The following is a 16,033-nucleotide window of genomic DNA, read 5'->3' as shown; positions in this document are numbered from 1 at the left end:
GAACAGCTTTTACACCTACAAAAATGAAGTCACGAAACTTGAAGAGTCGATCCATGGTCACCGTCTGGCATGTTGCTGTAAGGGTTAGGGTTAGAAGCTGCTTTTGCTCCGTGGCTGAAACCTGAAAGCATGTCATGGACTGAACACAACAAGTCTTGCAAATTTGCCTGAGCAAAACCTCTCTTAAGATGTTTCAAAAGAAGCTCCAAGATCATAGTCTATGCAGATCCTAAGTACCCAGATCTCAAAACATAGCCAACTGGTCTGGAAAAGTCAATAGTTGATCAGGCTGCAAAGATAGCAGACAAGTAGGGACCCCCGTGGCTGGTATACCTACGCTTACACTGACGACGCTGTCTCGACCAATGATCTGATCACGTAATTCAGATATGTTTTCGGGGTTGTCCTGGACATTTCCCCCCCAAATGTTACCCTCTATGCTGTTGAGCCCCCCGAGTGGTAGAGAATCTAGATTCAAGTGGCTGTGCGGTGAAACACCCTTTCCCGTGCAGCCCGCTAAGAAATTCATCCCCAGAAAACCCCCTGGCAAGGATCCGCGCAGGCCAGCATTCCAACAACCTCGCCTCAACTTTTCCATCTCTACAGTACAACCGTTCTCGTGTTTGCTGCTGGCTTCTAACCCGCAGCTCGTTCTCTTTCTCTTCTGACAATCTCTTGTGTATACCTTTTCTAGCAGAAGACAACATAATCATAATCGCAACAACTGCAACACGCGGCCGCATCGACGCGGTTTCCTGACCTTACCTGCAGCACATAGGCCCCCGATTTGCGCCATACGACAGAAGCCACGGCATAACGGTTTTCGGCCTTCCTTCGTTGCGATTACAGTAGAACGTTGGCAGTCACACCACGACATACAAAATAGACCTAGCATTCCCTTGTTGTCACGTCTTTAGCCCACGATGAAGCTGCGTCATAAGCAATCGCCACTCGTTCTCTTGCTCCTACAGTCCCTTGCCGCAACCGCTGTTCTCGCCGAACGACAGCTGGATAGGGACTCGGTTGCCGCCGACTCCTACAGATCAGACCCCATCATCGACACACCAGCTGCCGTCAAAAAGTATGGTACCAAGGATGCGCCGATTGACGGCAAGGACGGGAGGCCCCATGCTGGTCCCTTCGTCGAGCTCGACAGCGCATCCGAATCCTCCGAGTTGCCTGTCCTGAAAGACCGGCCGACCGATCCTACAATCATTGACGGAAAGAAGATCCCGGACAGCAACGACGGAGTCATGGATGACAAGAATCGATCGGAGCCCAAGAAGGGCACCACGGGATTGGAGGGCGGCGTGAGCGAGAAGGACAAGGAGCGGAAGCTCAAAGAGCAGACTGGCGAAAAGGTTGAAAACAAGCCCCAGGCACCAAAGGAAGCACCTCCCCTTCCACACGCTGATCAGGAGAAGATCCTGGCCGCAGCTGGAGATGGCGAGGGCAGAGATAAAACGTCAGAGGATGTCTCCGGTCTCGAGGTTGGTTTTCAGTATAACCTGGTCAATATCCACGTGATTGCTAACAGTGATTTAGAAACCGGCAGACCTTCCCGAAAAGACCCACGACAAATCCCTTCCTTTGCCTGATTCAGCCGCCAACATCGACCATCTGGACATCACCAAGGGGAGCAAGGGCCAGAGTTCGGGCTCCGGAGACGATGAAGCCGAAGGCCTCATTCGACCTTTCCACTCGTTTGTCCTGTCTCTCACCATGATTCTCTTCTCTGAAATTGGTGACAAGACGTTCCTTGTTGCTGCCTTGATGGCGATGAAGCATGACCGGATGGTGGTCTTCACGGCCGCTCTCAGCGCCTTGGTTGCCATGACTGTCCTCTCGGCCATGTTGGGTCACGCCGTGCCTGCCCTAATCTCGGAGCGTCTGACGCATTTCCTCGCCGCTGCGCTCTTCACCGTCTTTGGTGTCCGACTGCTGCGTGAAGGTCTTGCCATGAGCCCGGACGAGGGTGTTTCCGCCGAGATGCAGGAGGTGGAACAAGAGTTGGCAGAAAAAGAGCAGGAGGCCAGAAAGCACGGTCGTAGAAGATCAAGTGTTTCGCCGTATGCTCTGGAAATGGGCCTTGGCACTCGCAAGTCCCGATCCAAGTCTCGCTTCCCCACTCCTCCTCGCAGCCCTTCGAGTTCGCCCGAGAGCCGCAACCGGTCTGGTCGTAACGCTCTCGGTGGATTTGTATCTGGCTTGAGCAATCTCTTTTCGCTGCTCCTGAGCCCTGCGTGGGTGCAGACCTTTGTCATGACTTTCCTTGGAGAGTGGGGTGACCGCAGTCAAATTGCTACCATTGCGATGGCGGCTGGTCAGGATTATTGGTGGGTGACTTTGGGTGCCGTCTTGGGCCATGCCTGCTGCACTGGTGTTGCAGTCATTGGGGGCAGAGCCATTGCCGGCAAGGTCAGTCTCAAAGTTGGTAAGTTGCGTCCCCAAATATTCGTCCTATACGTGACTCTTCGCTAACACATCACACAAAGTTACTGTTGGAGGCGCCATCGCGTTCCTGGTATTCGGCTTCATCTACTTCATTGAGGCCTTGTATTCCTAGGCCGACAACATGATCGCGAATGTAGCATTTTGGCTGTGCCAGCTGCTTCAGCTGCATCAACCCCACGACAAACCCGGGCGGTAAGCCGTTTCTTCGATACTTGTTGTAATCACACACTCGCACATAAAACCAAAAGCATATTTTTCAATTCTACGCTGGGCAACTCAGCAGTTAGGGACGTTTACTACTACCGATGCATGGGTTCTGTATTATACTAGACGCTAGGGAGAACAACTTGGACTGGGTGTTGGTTGAAATCTGTATTTGGCGAGAGTTCTCTTGGATGGGGTGGAGGACACCTGGAGGCATGGCGAAGGGAAAGCACGGTAGAGGGAAATGATTCATAATGTTTTCTCTTTGCATCGTCATGTTATGCTTGAGGTTTACACTCGTCGTCTTCAATGCAGTGATCGACTCATCTGATCCCCATGGAACGCTTGGGCCACCTCAGGAGGAAACGCACCGGGGTTGGAGGCAAATGTGGGTCCCATTCCCGACAGGAAGGTGCCAAGTGTGGAGCTGACCGTTGCAGGAACAAGCTGCCAAGAACGTCATGGAAAACCAATGACGACATACATGGCAGTCACCCGAACACACAACAGGAGCTTGCAGCTCAGCTTTGTTGGCTACAAAGGTGATTTCTTGTCTCTAACAATTGCTTCTGCTTTTCCTCAAAATGTTGACAGAGATCACGACCACCCCGAGTCCCATACCTTAAATTTCTTCCCAAACAACTCTTTAAAAGCACCTACACGACTCCCCTCCAGACATCATCAACCTTGATAAGTCGCGATAACGATAAGGATAACCACAACATCCGACACGACACAGACAAGATGCCCAACCGACTTGTTGAACAGGCCCAGGAGGTCGCGAAAGAGGACATCGACAAATACAAGGCCCTTCTGAACGATGCTGCCAGAAGCCGGTCTTACTTGTATCCCATCAAGGGGATTTTCTACTTCATGTCCCATCGCGAGCTGTGGAAGCCCCTGGCTTCGAAGCTGGTACCTTACCTCGGGCTCTATGCTTCAGTCATGGGACCCATGTTCTTCTTCACATATCTCCCTCAGTTGGCCATCATGGTCTTCGTGAACGGGCCTCTCGCTGTGCTCACAACTATCCTTCTTGTCCTCAACGAGAGCGCAGCCGTTGTCTCGATCCTCTCGAAAAGTTTCCTGCTGCAGGACGCGCTTCTGGACACATTCGACGGTACACTGATCGCGAAAAACAAGACAGAGATTGTTGCAAATGGCAGAGAGGTCAACTCTCGGGGAGACGCTATTCAGAAACTGGGCAAGGCACTGAAGAAACCATTCAGCAAATTCAGCGTTAAGGAGCTGGTTCGATACTTCATGTACTTGCCTCTCAACTTTATTCCGGTTGTTGGAACAGTGGCCTTCATCGTTATCCGCGGCCGCGCTCGTGGCAACTCTGTTCATGATCGGGTTAGTGGAAACATCTCTTACCCACATACCTAACTCTCGCTTACATGGTTTCTAGTACTTCCAACTCAAAGGATGGTCTGCATCCAGAAAGTCTGAGTGGCTCTCAAAGCATAAGGGCCCCTACACTGGGTGAGTTTATATCTTTTCTCAGACGCCTCCGAAAGTCTTGGATTCATGAAGCACAAATCGCTTCGAGAGCGCACATGTCGGCTAAACTATCCACCTGCGACACTCTGACGTATCACGCACAATTTGAGGCTTTGGTTTGGCTAACCATGACTGACGTTACCAGTTTCGGAACTGCTGCCACCCTTCTCGAGATGGTTCCGGTGGCGTCCATCGTCTTCTCGTTCACCAACACAGGTAGGTCTCTTGGAAATGGAAACCTAATGTTTATTGCTGACATTTTATGTAGTTGGCGCTGCTCTCTGGGCCGCTGATATCGAGGGCAAGGATACCGAGATGACCAAGGCCACAGCCCCCGAACTCCGGGAGGCGGCCAAGAAAGTGGAGTGAGATCTGGACTCGTGCAAAGGGCCGAGATTACCTGATCGACCAGGGCCCGGTCACACAGTCCCAACGGTGTTCCTTTCAGCATGATACAGAGAAACCCATGTGAAGGTGATGGCGGCATTTAGGGGAGCAGCATCGATAGACGGTGGAGCACGACATTTTGACAGCGCAGCATGCCGTGCCACCCTTTCGACGCTCGGAAATGGCGAAGGTTTATCGGCGCTGGAAGTTCCAACATTGTTTCATGGTATCCAAGCTTGCGTGGGATTTCTTCTCACAGGGTTGAGGTGGTCAAGGAGCTCAAGGGGCATGGATTTGATGGTTCTTAATTCGTTTTAGTTTGCATTACGGAAGGCGTTCTCCGGCGTTTTGCCTGCAGGTTTTCAAAGAAGGATGCTCTGTCTTTTAATGGAACGTTGTTTTGCACATGCTGCCTTGTAGGCTGGGCTTCAGGACATCCAGGTGAACACAATTAAAGACAAAAAACGAGCCAGAAGAATTGGCCACAGTGTGGACCTACATTCGACAATTGAGGCCGTAGTAATGAGCAATTGAGGTTTCCAACGACTACAATGCAGAATTGCACACATCCCACGGCGACACTCGGATAATTGATGGCCTTTTCCATGACACAGCAATACACAGCACTTGTGAGATATGCTGCCATCTCAGCACACATTGAGAATTCAGGCACCGCGAAACAAAGTGCAACCCAACACCAGGAACAAGCAATCTAGTTGTACGGCAGCTTGCATATAGCGACCCCTGTCAAGTAACCATCGACAAGCTCTGGCGTGATGCAAGCACGACAACAGATACCTGTAGCACTTCTTCGGCACCTCTTATCTTGGCTGACAAGCTCTGTCAGGAGCTACAGCACCGGGGCAGCTTCAGTTCTTTCACCGATGTCACCAGCTCCCGGCCTGAGCAACTCGGGAAGTCCCTTGGTACTCATCCAAAGGCTTGAAAAGACTAATATGATGTTCCATAAGCCTGCCACCCCTCAACATTTCCAGAGCTGATTGTTACCACACATGATACCAGACGAGGCGGAACGAAGACGTTACGTCGACAGGGCACATACCTCTGGAAGGAACCGTATCCGACCGGGGAACATGTCTCTCTCTCTCTCTCTCTCTCTCTCTCTCTCTCTCTCTCTCTCTCTCTCTCTCTCTCTCTCTCTCTCTCTCCATTTGGGGTGAACAAGTTTCACTTCATCGTTGTGGGCTTTTTGGGATGAACAGACTCCCTTGGAGAAAACAGGCAGAAACAACCGATATTATGGACCAGAGCTAGGATTACCGGTCACCGGGATAATCAGCAACTCCAGCATCAATCAACTGACTTGAAGCTGCCATGTGATTTCAAGACAGGCAAGGCGTGGCTGACAGAGCGAACCTCCCACCCAAACAAGCATTAGAGAAAAGAGAACAAGACGTCGGGGATCGGGAAGGCCTGACAGCGGCAGCTCCCACAATGGGCGGGTGTTCCCAATCAGCTACGGTTTCTCCCTCTTCTCTGTGTGCCATCTTGCCAACAGTTGCGTTCACTTGCCTTACTCTGCGCAGGAGCAAACAGAATCCTGGGCGGGGCTGCCCAAGGTGCACCCGCTCAGCCATCCACTCGCTGTTCCCGTCTCATCCAAACCCTCCTCACCGCTTTGAGGAGAGCGAAAGGCCACCGCCATCACCATCATCACAGAGGACATGGATTCTCCAGAGTCACCCAAGAAGTAAGTCAGGCCGATTTCAGATGGATTCTCTGTCGCTCCAGGCCGAAACCGAGTGTTAGACAAAGATCCAGAGCAGGGGGGCATGAGAAGACTTCATTTCGAGTCTCTGCCGTTAGGGAGGTATTGCATTATCTCCAGCATGTGTCCACATCTGATGCTAACACATTGGACATGCAGACTTCCTTCTCCCCAGTCCCATCCAAGCTGTTCCAGGCAGCACAGGCATGCTCCTTCCATCCTGAGCAGAAGGACGGAACATCGGGAGGCCGGGGACTCGACGGTTCCCAAGAGCGGAGCCCCTCGTCGCCTTCGCCCTTTCCCGCCCCAGACAAGACCGATATCTCTCGTTCCATGTGCTACTACCTAACCTGACGCCATTCTCGGGCGACGTTGAGGAACTTGTCCCGCTCCAGGTTCCATCGCCCCTTCCACTTCAGTTCAGACACCCTGATAGATATGAGGTGGCAGGCAGAATGCGGAGATTTTCTCTCGAGTCTCGCTGATCTCAGGGGTGTTCCTGCTATATCTGTCGTTGTTCCTCATTTCGCGGGTCCACCGTCTCCCGCTTCCCTCACCCGCTCCTTCCCCCCATTGCCTCCTACTCCACGTTCCAGCCGGCTTTTGTCTTCTCGTATCATTTCGGCGGCCTTCTGATCGTTCCTCGCCGGGGCTTGCCTAGGTATCATTCACCCCCTCCCACATCATCACCATCGATAGGGGCAGAGGAGCATACCCCGAACACGTCGTTCATTCTTGAATCTCTGCCAGCACCGCTAGGTCAACAGATCTTCGAAGAATCGAATCTCAAACTTTGTTCTACCATACCTTTTTATTCTTTGCTATGTCATAGTTCATGACTTTGCCGCATGCTTTGCTTTGCCGTACCAATCAAGGATAGACACCAGACCCTCTCGTGCATCCAGCCTGCCCCGAACAAGTATAGCTTCTCTCACGAGCTGTTTCTTGTAGGGGTGAAGTTCCATCAACCACATACCGCCGAGTATCAGGCCCCCGACAGTCTTACTTCCTCACAAGGATGAAGGCTTCATCCGTGGTTGTTGGCCTTGCTTCGGTCATTACCATTCTCAATTCGACGCCTCTCACATTGGCTCGTGAGGATGGCGGTCTGTGGTCACGTTTCAGACGGGCAGTTGGACTCCCTGCTGTTCCCGAGGTGGGAATATCACATGTGAGCTATGAGCGTTTGGTACCTAGGCAAGATCCAGGAGAGGATGGTGGGGATGGTGGGGATGGTGGTGGAGATGATGGCGACGATGAGGATGGCGATGATGATGGTGAATGGACGGATGATGGTGGTGATGACGATGGTGACGGTGTCGATGATGGGGATGATGGGGATGATGGGGATGATGGGGATGATGGGGATGATGGGGATGATGGTGATGATGAGGAGCCACTGGGATATGGGCCCCCTCCGCCACCTGTTTCAACTACCAGTGGGGGGTATGGCTACACTACGCCTGGTAAGTTCTGCGTTTTTGTTTTGTTGGCTATCATGGATCGTGTGCTGCTGTGAATAGCTTACTGACCTTTGATGGACATATAGGAAACCCTTATGACACCACTGGTTCGAATGAGCCGGAGAAGACGACATCGTCAAATGAGTATACTTTCACCACTCCAAGCTCGACTGGGGGGTATACGTTTTCGACGTCCAGTACGGAATCTTCCGAGAGCACATCTCCTTACCCTATGACATCGACTACCTCGGGCGTGTCTTCCACATCTACGGAGGGCACCCCTACGTTTACGACAAGTTCGGAGACATCAGCCAGCGCATCATCTTCTCCGAGTGTTACGCCTTCTCTCGGCTCCTTTTCGGTGACAGGGTCGCTTCCACCTGAATCGTCAACATCTGTCTCGATTACTAGCTCTGTGTCGTCTAGTGCTTTGACCAGTACATTGTCTGGATATTCAACTGAGCCTTCGAGTGAGAGTCCTTCTGCTTCTTCCGGTGGCCCAACATCGAGCACAGGCTCAGCATCGACGGGGATCCCTACCGGCAGCAGTTCCGGGGCTTCTTCCGTGCCATCATCTGTTTCTTCAGTCACTAGCTCGGTCTCAGGTCCAAGTTCTGTTCCAATCAGTCTTTCAAGCACATCAGGGGCTAGTTCCAGTGAAGTACAAACTGCAGCATCCAGTCTTGGCAGTGGTTCGATGGAACCAACCGGGTCTTCAACAACTTTGATCAGCTCATCTATAGTCGGGAGTACAGAATCGACCACGCCGGGCACAGCAACGACGGCTGCGACCACAAGCTCTCCGGTGTCACCATCATCCACTTCTCCTAATGAGACGTCGAGTAGCACAACGGCCGCAAGCGAATCTCAGTCAACAAGTGCTTCTGCGGTGCTGACAACAACCGGGACTGTGACACTGACAGCGACTGGTACATTTATTTCGATCTCAGGTTCACTCTCCATTGTGTCGCCGAGCACCTCGACCTTGTCTACTGAGTCCGCTTCCGAGACGCCAATAAGCACTGGCAGCAGCCGCACTGGGACCGCCGCTTCATTGTCGACAACCTCTGTTGAATCGTCAAGTTCTCTTTTAACTAGCGAAACAGGAGGCTATCCTACGTCTTCGTCAGGCCAGCCCTCAGGATGGAACTCGACAGCCACAGCCGCCCCAACTGGGTCCGGTGGAAGCTCTACGGTTCCAGGTGCCAATACAACACAGAGTGAAATCTCTTCCGTCACTCTTACGCCATCCTTGACTGGCTCAGTCTCGATCAGCACAATTTCGCTCGGAACTTCTTCGTCAGTATTCAGCAGTTTGACCAGCAGCATTCCCTATGTCAACACAACAATTGGTGGTGCATCAGTCACAACATCGTCGTTGCCATCGTCAAACAACTCAGTATCAGTGCCAGAATCTAGCACTGGAACTTTGCCGTCTACAAGCACTGAACCATACGGATATAACACCACGTCTTCAACAACGGGAGTTGAGGGTTCAGTAACTGCTACATCTTCGTCTTCAGTCTCAGTGACAACACTGCCTTCTGGATCTGGTACCACTTTTGGTTCAGCTGGTCCAACTGGCTCATCTTTGCCACCATTCCCGTCCGGCAATTCGAGCTCCAGCCTTCCAGGCTCCGCTGGTCCCAGCACAGCTTATCCATTCACCACGCCAGGAAATGCCACCTCGTCTACCGTGTCAAGCACAAGCAGTAGTACATTGCTGTTTCCAACTTCATCGACTGGATCCATCCCACTTGGCACCGCCACCTCTTTGCAACCAGGCACCTTACCTACAACTTTTGCGTCTGGGACCAGTGTTACAATACCATTTCCATTTCCAAACTCTACAGAATCCGGAGGCAGCACCAGCATTGGAAGTAACGGCCCTGGTCCGACGCCATCAAGCTATGGGACATCAACTGGAATCTTTTCTGGGCTCTCCAGCGTGCCAACCGTGGTATCTCCCTCGCCAGGTTCGACTACCCTTGTGGGCACAGAGAAATCTGGTTTATCAGTGCCTGCGTCGAGCCTCGGATCATCGTCGGTGCCTTATCCACTTCCAAACAGTACTATCGGTGGCACGGTGCCTGGATCAGGGGTCGGCTCTTCAACTGCAACCCCATCATCTGGATTACCTGTAAGCTCGCCGTCTCTGTCGTCTAACGGCTCTGTGCCTGTGAGCTCCAGTAGCCCTGGTGTGCCGACAATTCCACCGGTGCTGTCATCTTCGCTTCCCTTTCCTTTGCCAAATAGCACATCAACCGTCGCCGGCCCTGGTACTGGTAGCTCGCCTACTGGGACGACACCCCCTATCAACACGCTTTCGACCCTCACACCTACTGCGTTGCCGACAACATCGGCCCCATATCCTATTGGAAATACTACAGTCCCATCTGCGATCCCCGGCACGAGTGGTGCGCAAACAAGTGCGGTATCCGAAGGCATCTCTTCTTTGACAGGCAGTCTTTCGCCGTCTCTTCCTTTTCCATTGTCAAACTCCAGCTCACCAAGCTATTACTTTCCTACGGGCACTGGTTCTTCTGGAGCATCATTGCCACCAACCTCTTTATCTTCTCTGTCCTCAACTTCATTTGGTGTTCCAGGAACAAGCGCTCCATCTGTCTCGAGCCCCAACGGCACCTCATTAATACCAAGTGCGCCGTACCCAACCGGGAACTTCACCACGACGCTAAAACCAACAGGGACAATCCCAGGCACGGGGAGCTCTGGTCTACCATCAAGTCTTTCAACATCAACCCCAAGCTCTCTTTCTTATCCATTTGCAAACTCTACCACCATCGTCGGTCCCTCGGGAACAAACCCGATACCCGGGACCGAGAGTTCACTGACTGTGCTGTCACCTGGAACATCAAGTGGAACAGCACCAGCCACGTCGACCGGAAGCGGAACGGCGTCATATCCTTGGAGTAATTCGACTGGAGTAACAAGCGGACCATCAGGAACAGGCTCAACGTCTGGCACCGCAAGCGAGACTTACATTCCGTTGACGAACATCACAGCCTCAATCTCGGGGACAGAAATTGTCACAACTGCATCATCGAGCGGAACTGCACCGTCCAGCCTTGCATCTTCAGCCATTGGCACCTCGTCTGTGCCATATCCGCTCACAAACACATCTGCTTCGTCCCCAGGCCCAAGCTCGCCTGGGATTAGTCCCATCGGCCCTACTAGTTCTGGAATATTTGGAAGCACGGTCACGAACTCTGTCCCTCCTTTCCCTACTGGCAATTATTCAGTCCCATTTGGTACAGTCACAGCCCCAGGTAGTATCAGCACGGGCGGCTTCTCAACGCTGCCAACGGCTTCATCCAGCTCGGTAGCTAATCCAGGACCTTCCTATCCCCTGGGAAATTCAAGCACGACGATTGGACCAACCGGATCAGGGTTCTCAAGCGGATCGAGTCCTTTATCAACGAGCTCTTCTGGCCCTTCCTCCAGTTTGCCTCCTTTTCCACAGTCGAATTCATCATCCACTCCACCAACAGGCGCCGGACTGTCAAGTGGTGCCATCCCCTCGTCTGGTTATGGTTCCTCGACCGTGCCTCCCTTCACATTCACCAACTCCAGCTTCACTGCAGAGCCCACTGGTGCGCCAGGGTTATCTACCGGGGCAACTGCTTCATCTGGATCAACAATTCCTTCTCCCTCCGGCAGCTCGACGAGTCTTCCACCCTTCCCACTGCCCAATTCTACCTTCACATCAGAGGCGACAGCTGGGACTGGCGCTTCTAGCCAAACAGTCCTCATAACGGGAACAGGATACCCAGCATACTCTTCTGCGAGCCCTCCATTCTCCTTGTCAAATGCTAGCTCCACTTTGGGACCGACAGCCTATTCGAGCGGTATAGTGCCATCTCCATCCGGAACAGGCGTGATTGGGTCTTCATCGGGTGTTCCTTCAAGTCTTCCCCCATTTCCGACAACAAACACGAGCTTTCCTCAGGGTTCTACAAGCGCACCAGGATTGTCCACGGCGCCTACATATTCAGGAACGGGTATCTTCTCTATTCCAACTGGACCCTCTTCCATCACACCACCATTCCCAACCTTCAACTCAAGCTCGGTACCCACAGGCTCAAGAGGAACTTCTGTTCCCGGGGTAGCCTCTTTCAGCACTGAGATCAGTAGTGTGTTGCCTGAAAGCTCTTCTGTCGTGGCCCCATTCCCAACTACCAACGGCACTACTTATCCTGGACCTACTGGCACATCAGGACCGTTTAGCACCGGAGTTTCAAGCTCAGCGCTGCCGTCTACCGAAGCACCATTTCCGTTCCCCAACACGACGTTCCCTATCGGGCCAAGTGGTACAGTACCCGGACTCTCAACCTCGGGAACCGGGATTTCTTCCTTGTCCCCATCATCCTCTAGCCAGCCACCTTTTCCACTACCAAACTCTACTGTTCCGGTATTCCCCAGCAGTGGCACTGCGGGTCCGTTGCCAGGTACTGTGACAGGTGTTACTAGTTCAATCCCATCAAGCTCGGTATCTGCTCCATACCCGTACTCAAATACGACATCGGCGCCTGGGCCAAGCGGTTCATTACCAGTGACAGGAACGGTTGTGCCGCCAGCATCCGGGACAGGTGGCACCGGGGTTTCCTCTCTTTATCCCACGAGCAGTACTCCATACCCATTCGGAAATACAACCACGCCTTTATCAACAGGAGGAGTCACTGGGGGAACAAGCATTCCTGTGATTGAGTCTTCCAGCGCAGCACCATATCCTTACCCGAACTCGACTACCAATGCTATCACGACTGCCGGTGTGACAGGGACAGGCTCCAGTCTCACTGCACCGTCTAGCATAGCACCATATCCTTTGTCGAATGTGACTTCGCTTATTCCTACTGGGACTGCCGGTACTGGGACGGCTCTTTCAACGTCTCTCTCCACTGGCCTCGCGCCTTATCCTTATCCAAATGGCACCATTACAACCCCATTCGGGGGTTCTACCGGTGGCTCGAGTAGTGGGACAGGGATCTCATCAGCGCCTTTGAGCAGCAGCGCACCTTATCCCCTGACAAATGGGACGGTGATTGGGTTAACCAGCGGTCCTACCGGAGGGCCAACAGGGGGAACTGGATCCTCTTCTGCTACCCCTAGTAGCAGCGCGCCCTATCCTTTCACAAATGAAACCACTATAGGACCATTTAGCGGTCCAACTGAAGGAACAGGTAGTGGATCTGGGCTTCCGACAACGAATACCCCCTATCCCTTGACGAATGCCACTTCTTTCCCAGCCGGCACTGGCTCAATAGGACCCTCATCCGGCCTCCCAACCACCAGCCCTCCATACCCGCTTCCAAACTCAACTGTCACAACCGGCGGCAGTGTCCTCTCATCTGGCCTACTAACGACCACTGCGCCGTACCCGCTCTCGAACACCACATCTTTTGGGCCTGCTAGTGCCACTGGAGGGATAAGCATTTCTTCAAGTCTTTCAACAACTGTTCCGCCATTCCCATTGACCAATGCCACAACGACACCGATTGGTACAGCCACCGGGGGCACAGGCGTATCATCGAGTTTGTCTACGAGTATTCCACTCTACCCCTTGCCCAATAGCACATATACCCCAGCGGAGAGCGGAACTGGAGGCACAGGTTCTTCATCGGGCTTGCCAACAGTTAGCCCGCCATACCCATTACCGAACACCACTTCCGGGGGCATCACTAGAAGTACCGGAGTTTCCTCTGGTCTTCCTACGAGCAGTCCACCGTTCCCACTGCCCAATGTTACATACTCAGCTGTTAGCGGCAGTACTGACGCGACGTCAGCCCTTTCGTCCACAACTCCTTTGTACCCATTGCCGAATGTAACATACACTGTCCCAGGCAGTCTGACAGGTACCAGTCCTTCATCTGGTCTTCCGACGACAAGCATTCCTTATCCATTGACGAATGTCACTTCAAAAATTACGGCTGGCTCTGGTACAGGATTTTCCACGGGCACATCCTCTACTGCACCGTACCCTTTTGGGAATACAACCAGCACCACGACAGCTGAACCTTTTGGGACGGGAGTCTTGCCTAGCTCTTCGGCACCAGTCACAGGAAGTGTCATTCCCAGTTCTGGAACTGGTCTTCCGACCACCAGCATCCCTGGAACATCACAACCCTCGGCCCCGTATCCTCTTCCAAACTCAACCTCGTTCACTGGGCTCACGGGGTCATCGGGCCCTCCAGGTACAGGCAGCATGTCAGGGACAGGTCCAGCGACATCTGTGCCGGGCCTTCCATCGACTTCAGTTCCGTACCCCTTCCCGAACACAACCATTCCTGGAGTTCAGTCTGGGCCCTCAAGCGCTTTGGGCACAATCACTACTGAGAGTGGTATCTTAGGGACCGTTTCGGTATCGAGCATTTCAGGATCATCGACTCCGCCATATCCAGCAGGAAACTCGACAATACCCATCAGTCCAACTGTCGTATCAGGGACAACTGTCACTGAGACTGGTGGTTCTGAGCCTGTGTCCACCAACAGTCTCTCGTCTATTCCATTCCCCTTCCCGAACTCAACAGAAACCTCTGGGCCCACGGCTATTCCCCCACTTCCAGGTCCCTCGAGCAGCTTCCCTCCTCTTAACGCATCTGGGACCGCGCCGTACTCCTCTCCGGGAACCATTGGAACCGGAATTTCCAGCTCTGCATCTACCCTGCCATCAAGCTCTGCACCTTACCCTTTGATCAACTCCACAACTACTGTCATCAGCGGAACAACGGTGATCACTGTCACGACTGGTACAGGCTCAGCCCCGCCATTGTCTACTGGTGAATCGACGACAGGCCCCATCTTGTCAACTGGCATATCGTTGACGAGCAGTTCAACTCCAGGCACCAAATCTTCAGTGCCAGTGATAACTTCATCTCCGGGTGCATCATCTGGAATCTCGACGCCATCCTTGAGTAGCATCACATCTGCGCCATTCCCCTATCCGAACGTCATCAGTTCCACAGATACCACCTGTTTGACCAATTCCACGACGACACGCCATCACCGCTCAAAATCGAAGCATCATCATCACAAGACGAGGACACACTCCACTGTCTCTGGGGCCTTTTCAACGACGTGCAACGAGACGACTTTCAGAACACTGATCTCTTCTCGCGTCTCTGGGACCGTGATTTCCTCGTACTGGAAGAACGTCACCTCAACGATTAGCCAAAGCCTTGGTATGTGTCTCACTTTCTGACTGAAAAAGGACCATGGCTAACCTCTATGTAGGCACTGCACCAGTCAGAACCAGCTTCCGCACTGGTATTTCGGAAACGTCTACCAGCGTCGAGTCATCGAGCCATGAAAGCTTCACCACCATGCCGATGGTTGTATCGCCAGCTCCTGAACCGATCTCAACTTCAGCGCCACCAATCGCAGTCATCACGCCTTTGAAGAATGGCCAGGGCCCACTGGACCACCATCACGGTGTCAATGACACCGCGCCTTCACTGTTTCGCAACCCGAAGCCATAAGTGAGGCTGGCACCAACAAAACCAAGATCATGTCCAATATATGAAGAAACATGTGGCGGATGTGATGGAACTTTGTTGAGATTTGTTTTTTGACGTTTGATGCCTTGCTTGACAATATCGAACGATGTTGCACATATATCTCTTTTTTTTTTTTTTCACTTTTTGACGCATTTCTGGCAATGCCAGGTCTGAGCCCACAACATGTCAAATTCTTTCTTTTGTTATGTATTTGCAGGAGGCAATGTTGGAGTCGAGGAAAAGCTTGATCGGTTAGATTAATACACGGGTGGTGGCCATTCATCTATGTTTATTTATCTGTGAGAGAGCGGTGCCATGGGTGTGTCTCAGGGGTTAAAAAGGGGCTCAGCAATAGCAACCCTAACCCTCTCGGCTGATGGCTCTGGCCCAGCAACAGGTGGGGTTAAATGCCAAGGACTATGCGTATGCATGCACTGGCAGCCCTGTCATCCAAAGGCCTCGAAAACGCGATCACGTTTTCCAGATCGGAATTTCCCACGTTCTTGACGACATCACTTGGCGGGGTTTTTTTCAGCAATTGAGACCGGTAACGGACTCGTAAACCGACATCCACCGACAACCGCCGTTACGGGAGTCGGGATGCCCTTGGATTTGACAGATTCAGATCCGGAGGGGGTGGCAGTGGGTGTGTGAGTGAAGGGCCCCACTTTGCGTGTGAACAATGGGTGAGCACGTCATCCGAGCTAAAAGGTGCGACTTGCGGGTTGATAGATGGGTTGTGGGTCTTCGAGATGGAGGGGTGTGTACCCGGGAGCCTGGAG

The 16,033-nt window shown here is 52.7% G+C and overlaps 3 protein-coding genes across 3 annotated transcripts; all 3 read left to right on the top strand.

Annotated features, from left to right (window-relative positions):
* Positions 1-472: 472 nt before the first annotated feature.
* Positions 473-2,566, top strand: GDT1 (GCR1-dependent translation factor 1; the record flags this gene model as incomplete). Its single annotated transcript, XM_062943290.1, has 3 exons — positions 473-1,490; positions 1,546-2,434; positions 2,496-2,566. The coding sequence occupies exons 1-3, from the start codon at positions 924-926 to the stop codon at positions 2,564-2,566; spliced, it is 1,527 nt and encodes a 508-aa protein (XP_062806370.1). The 5' UTR covers positions 473-923.
* Positions 2,567-3,402: 836 nt separating this feature from the next.
* On the top strand, positions 3,403-4,954 carry QC764_120290 (uncharacterized protein; the record flags this gene model as incomplete). The annotated part of the gene is made up of 4 exons (XM_062943289.1): positions 3,403-4,014; positions 4,070-4,143; positions 4,166-4,377; positions 4,430-4,954. 4 exons carry the CDS (start codon positions 3,403-3,405, stop codon positions 4,528-4,530), a joined length of 999 nt encoding a protein of 332 aa, XP_062806369.1. The 3' UTR covers positions 4,531-4,954.
* A 3,929-nt stretch (positions 4,955-8,883) lies between these two features.
* Positions 8,884-15,575, top strand: QC764_120280 (uncharacterized protein; the record flags this gene model as incomplete). The annotated part of the gene is given in 3 exon segments (XM_062943288.1): positions 8,884-8,935; positions 8,943-14,936; positions 14,989-15,575. Coding segments are annotated over 3 exon segments (6,291 nt in total). The 3' UTR covers positions 15,234-15,575.
* Positions 15,576-16,033: the final 458 nt, after the last annotated feature.

The sequence above is a fragment of the Podospora pseudoanserina genome, chromosome 1, assembly GCF_035222485.1.
Source record: "Podospora pseudoanserina strain CBS 124.78 chromosome 1, whole genome shotgun sequence".
Classification (NCBI taxonomy): domain Eukaryota; kingdom Fungi; phylum Ascomycota; class Sordariomycetes; order Sordariales; family Podosporaceae; genus Podospora; species Podospora pseudoanserina.
Note: the sequence above shows the minus strand (reverse complement) of the source record. Positions and strands in the feature narration are given on the sequence as shown.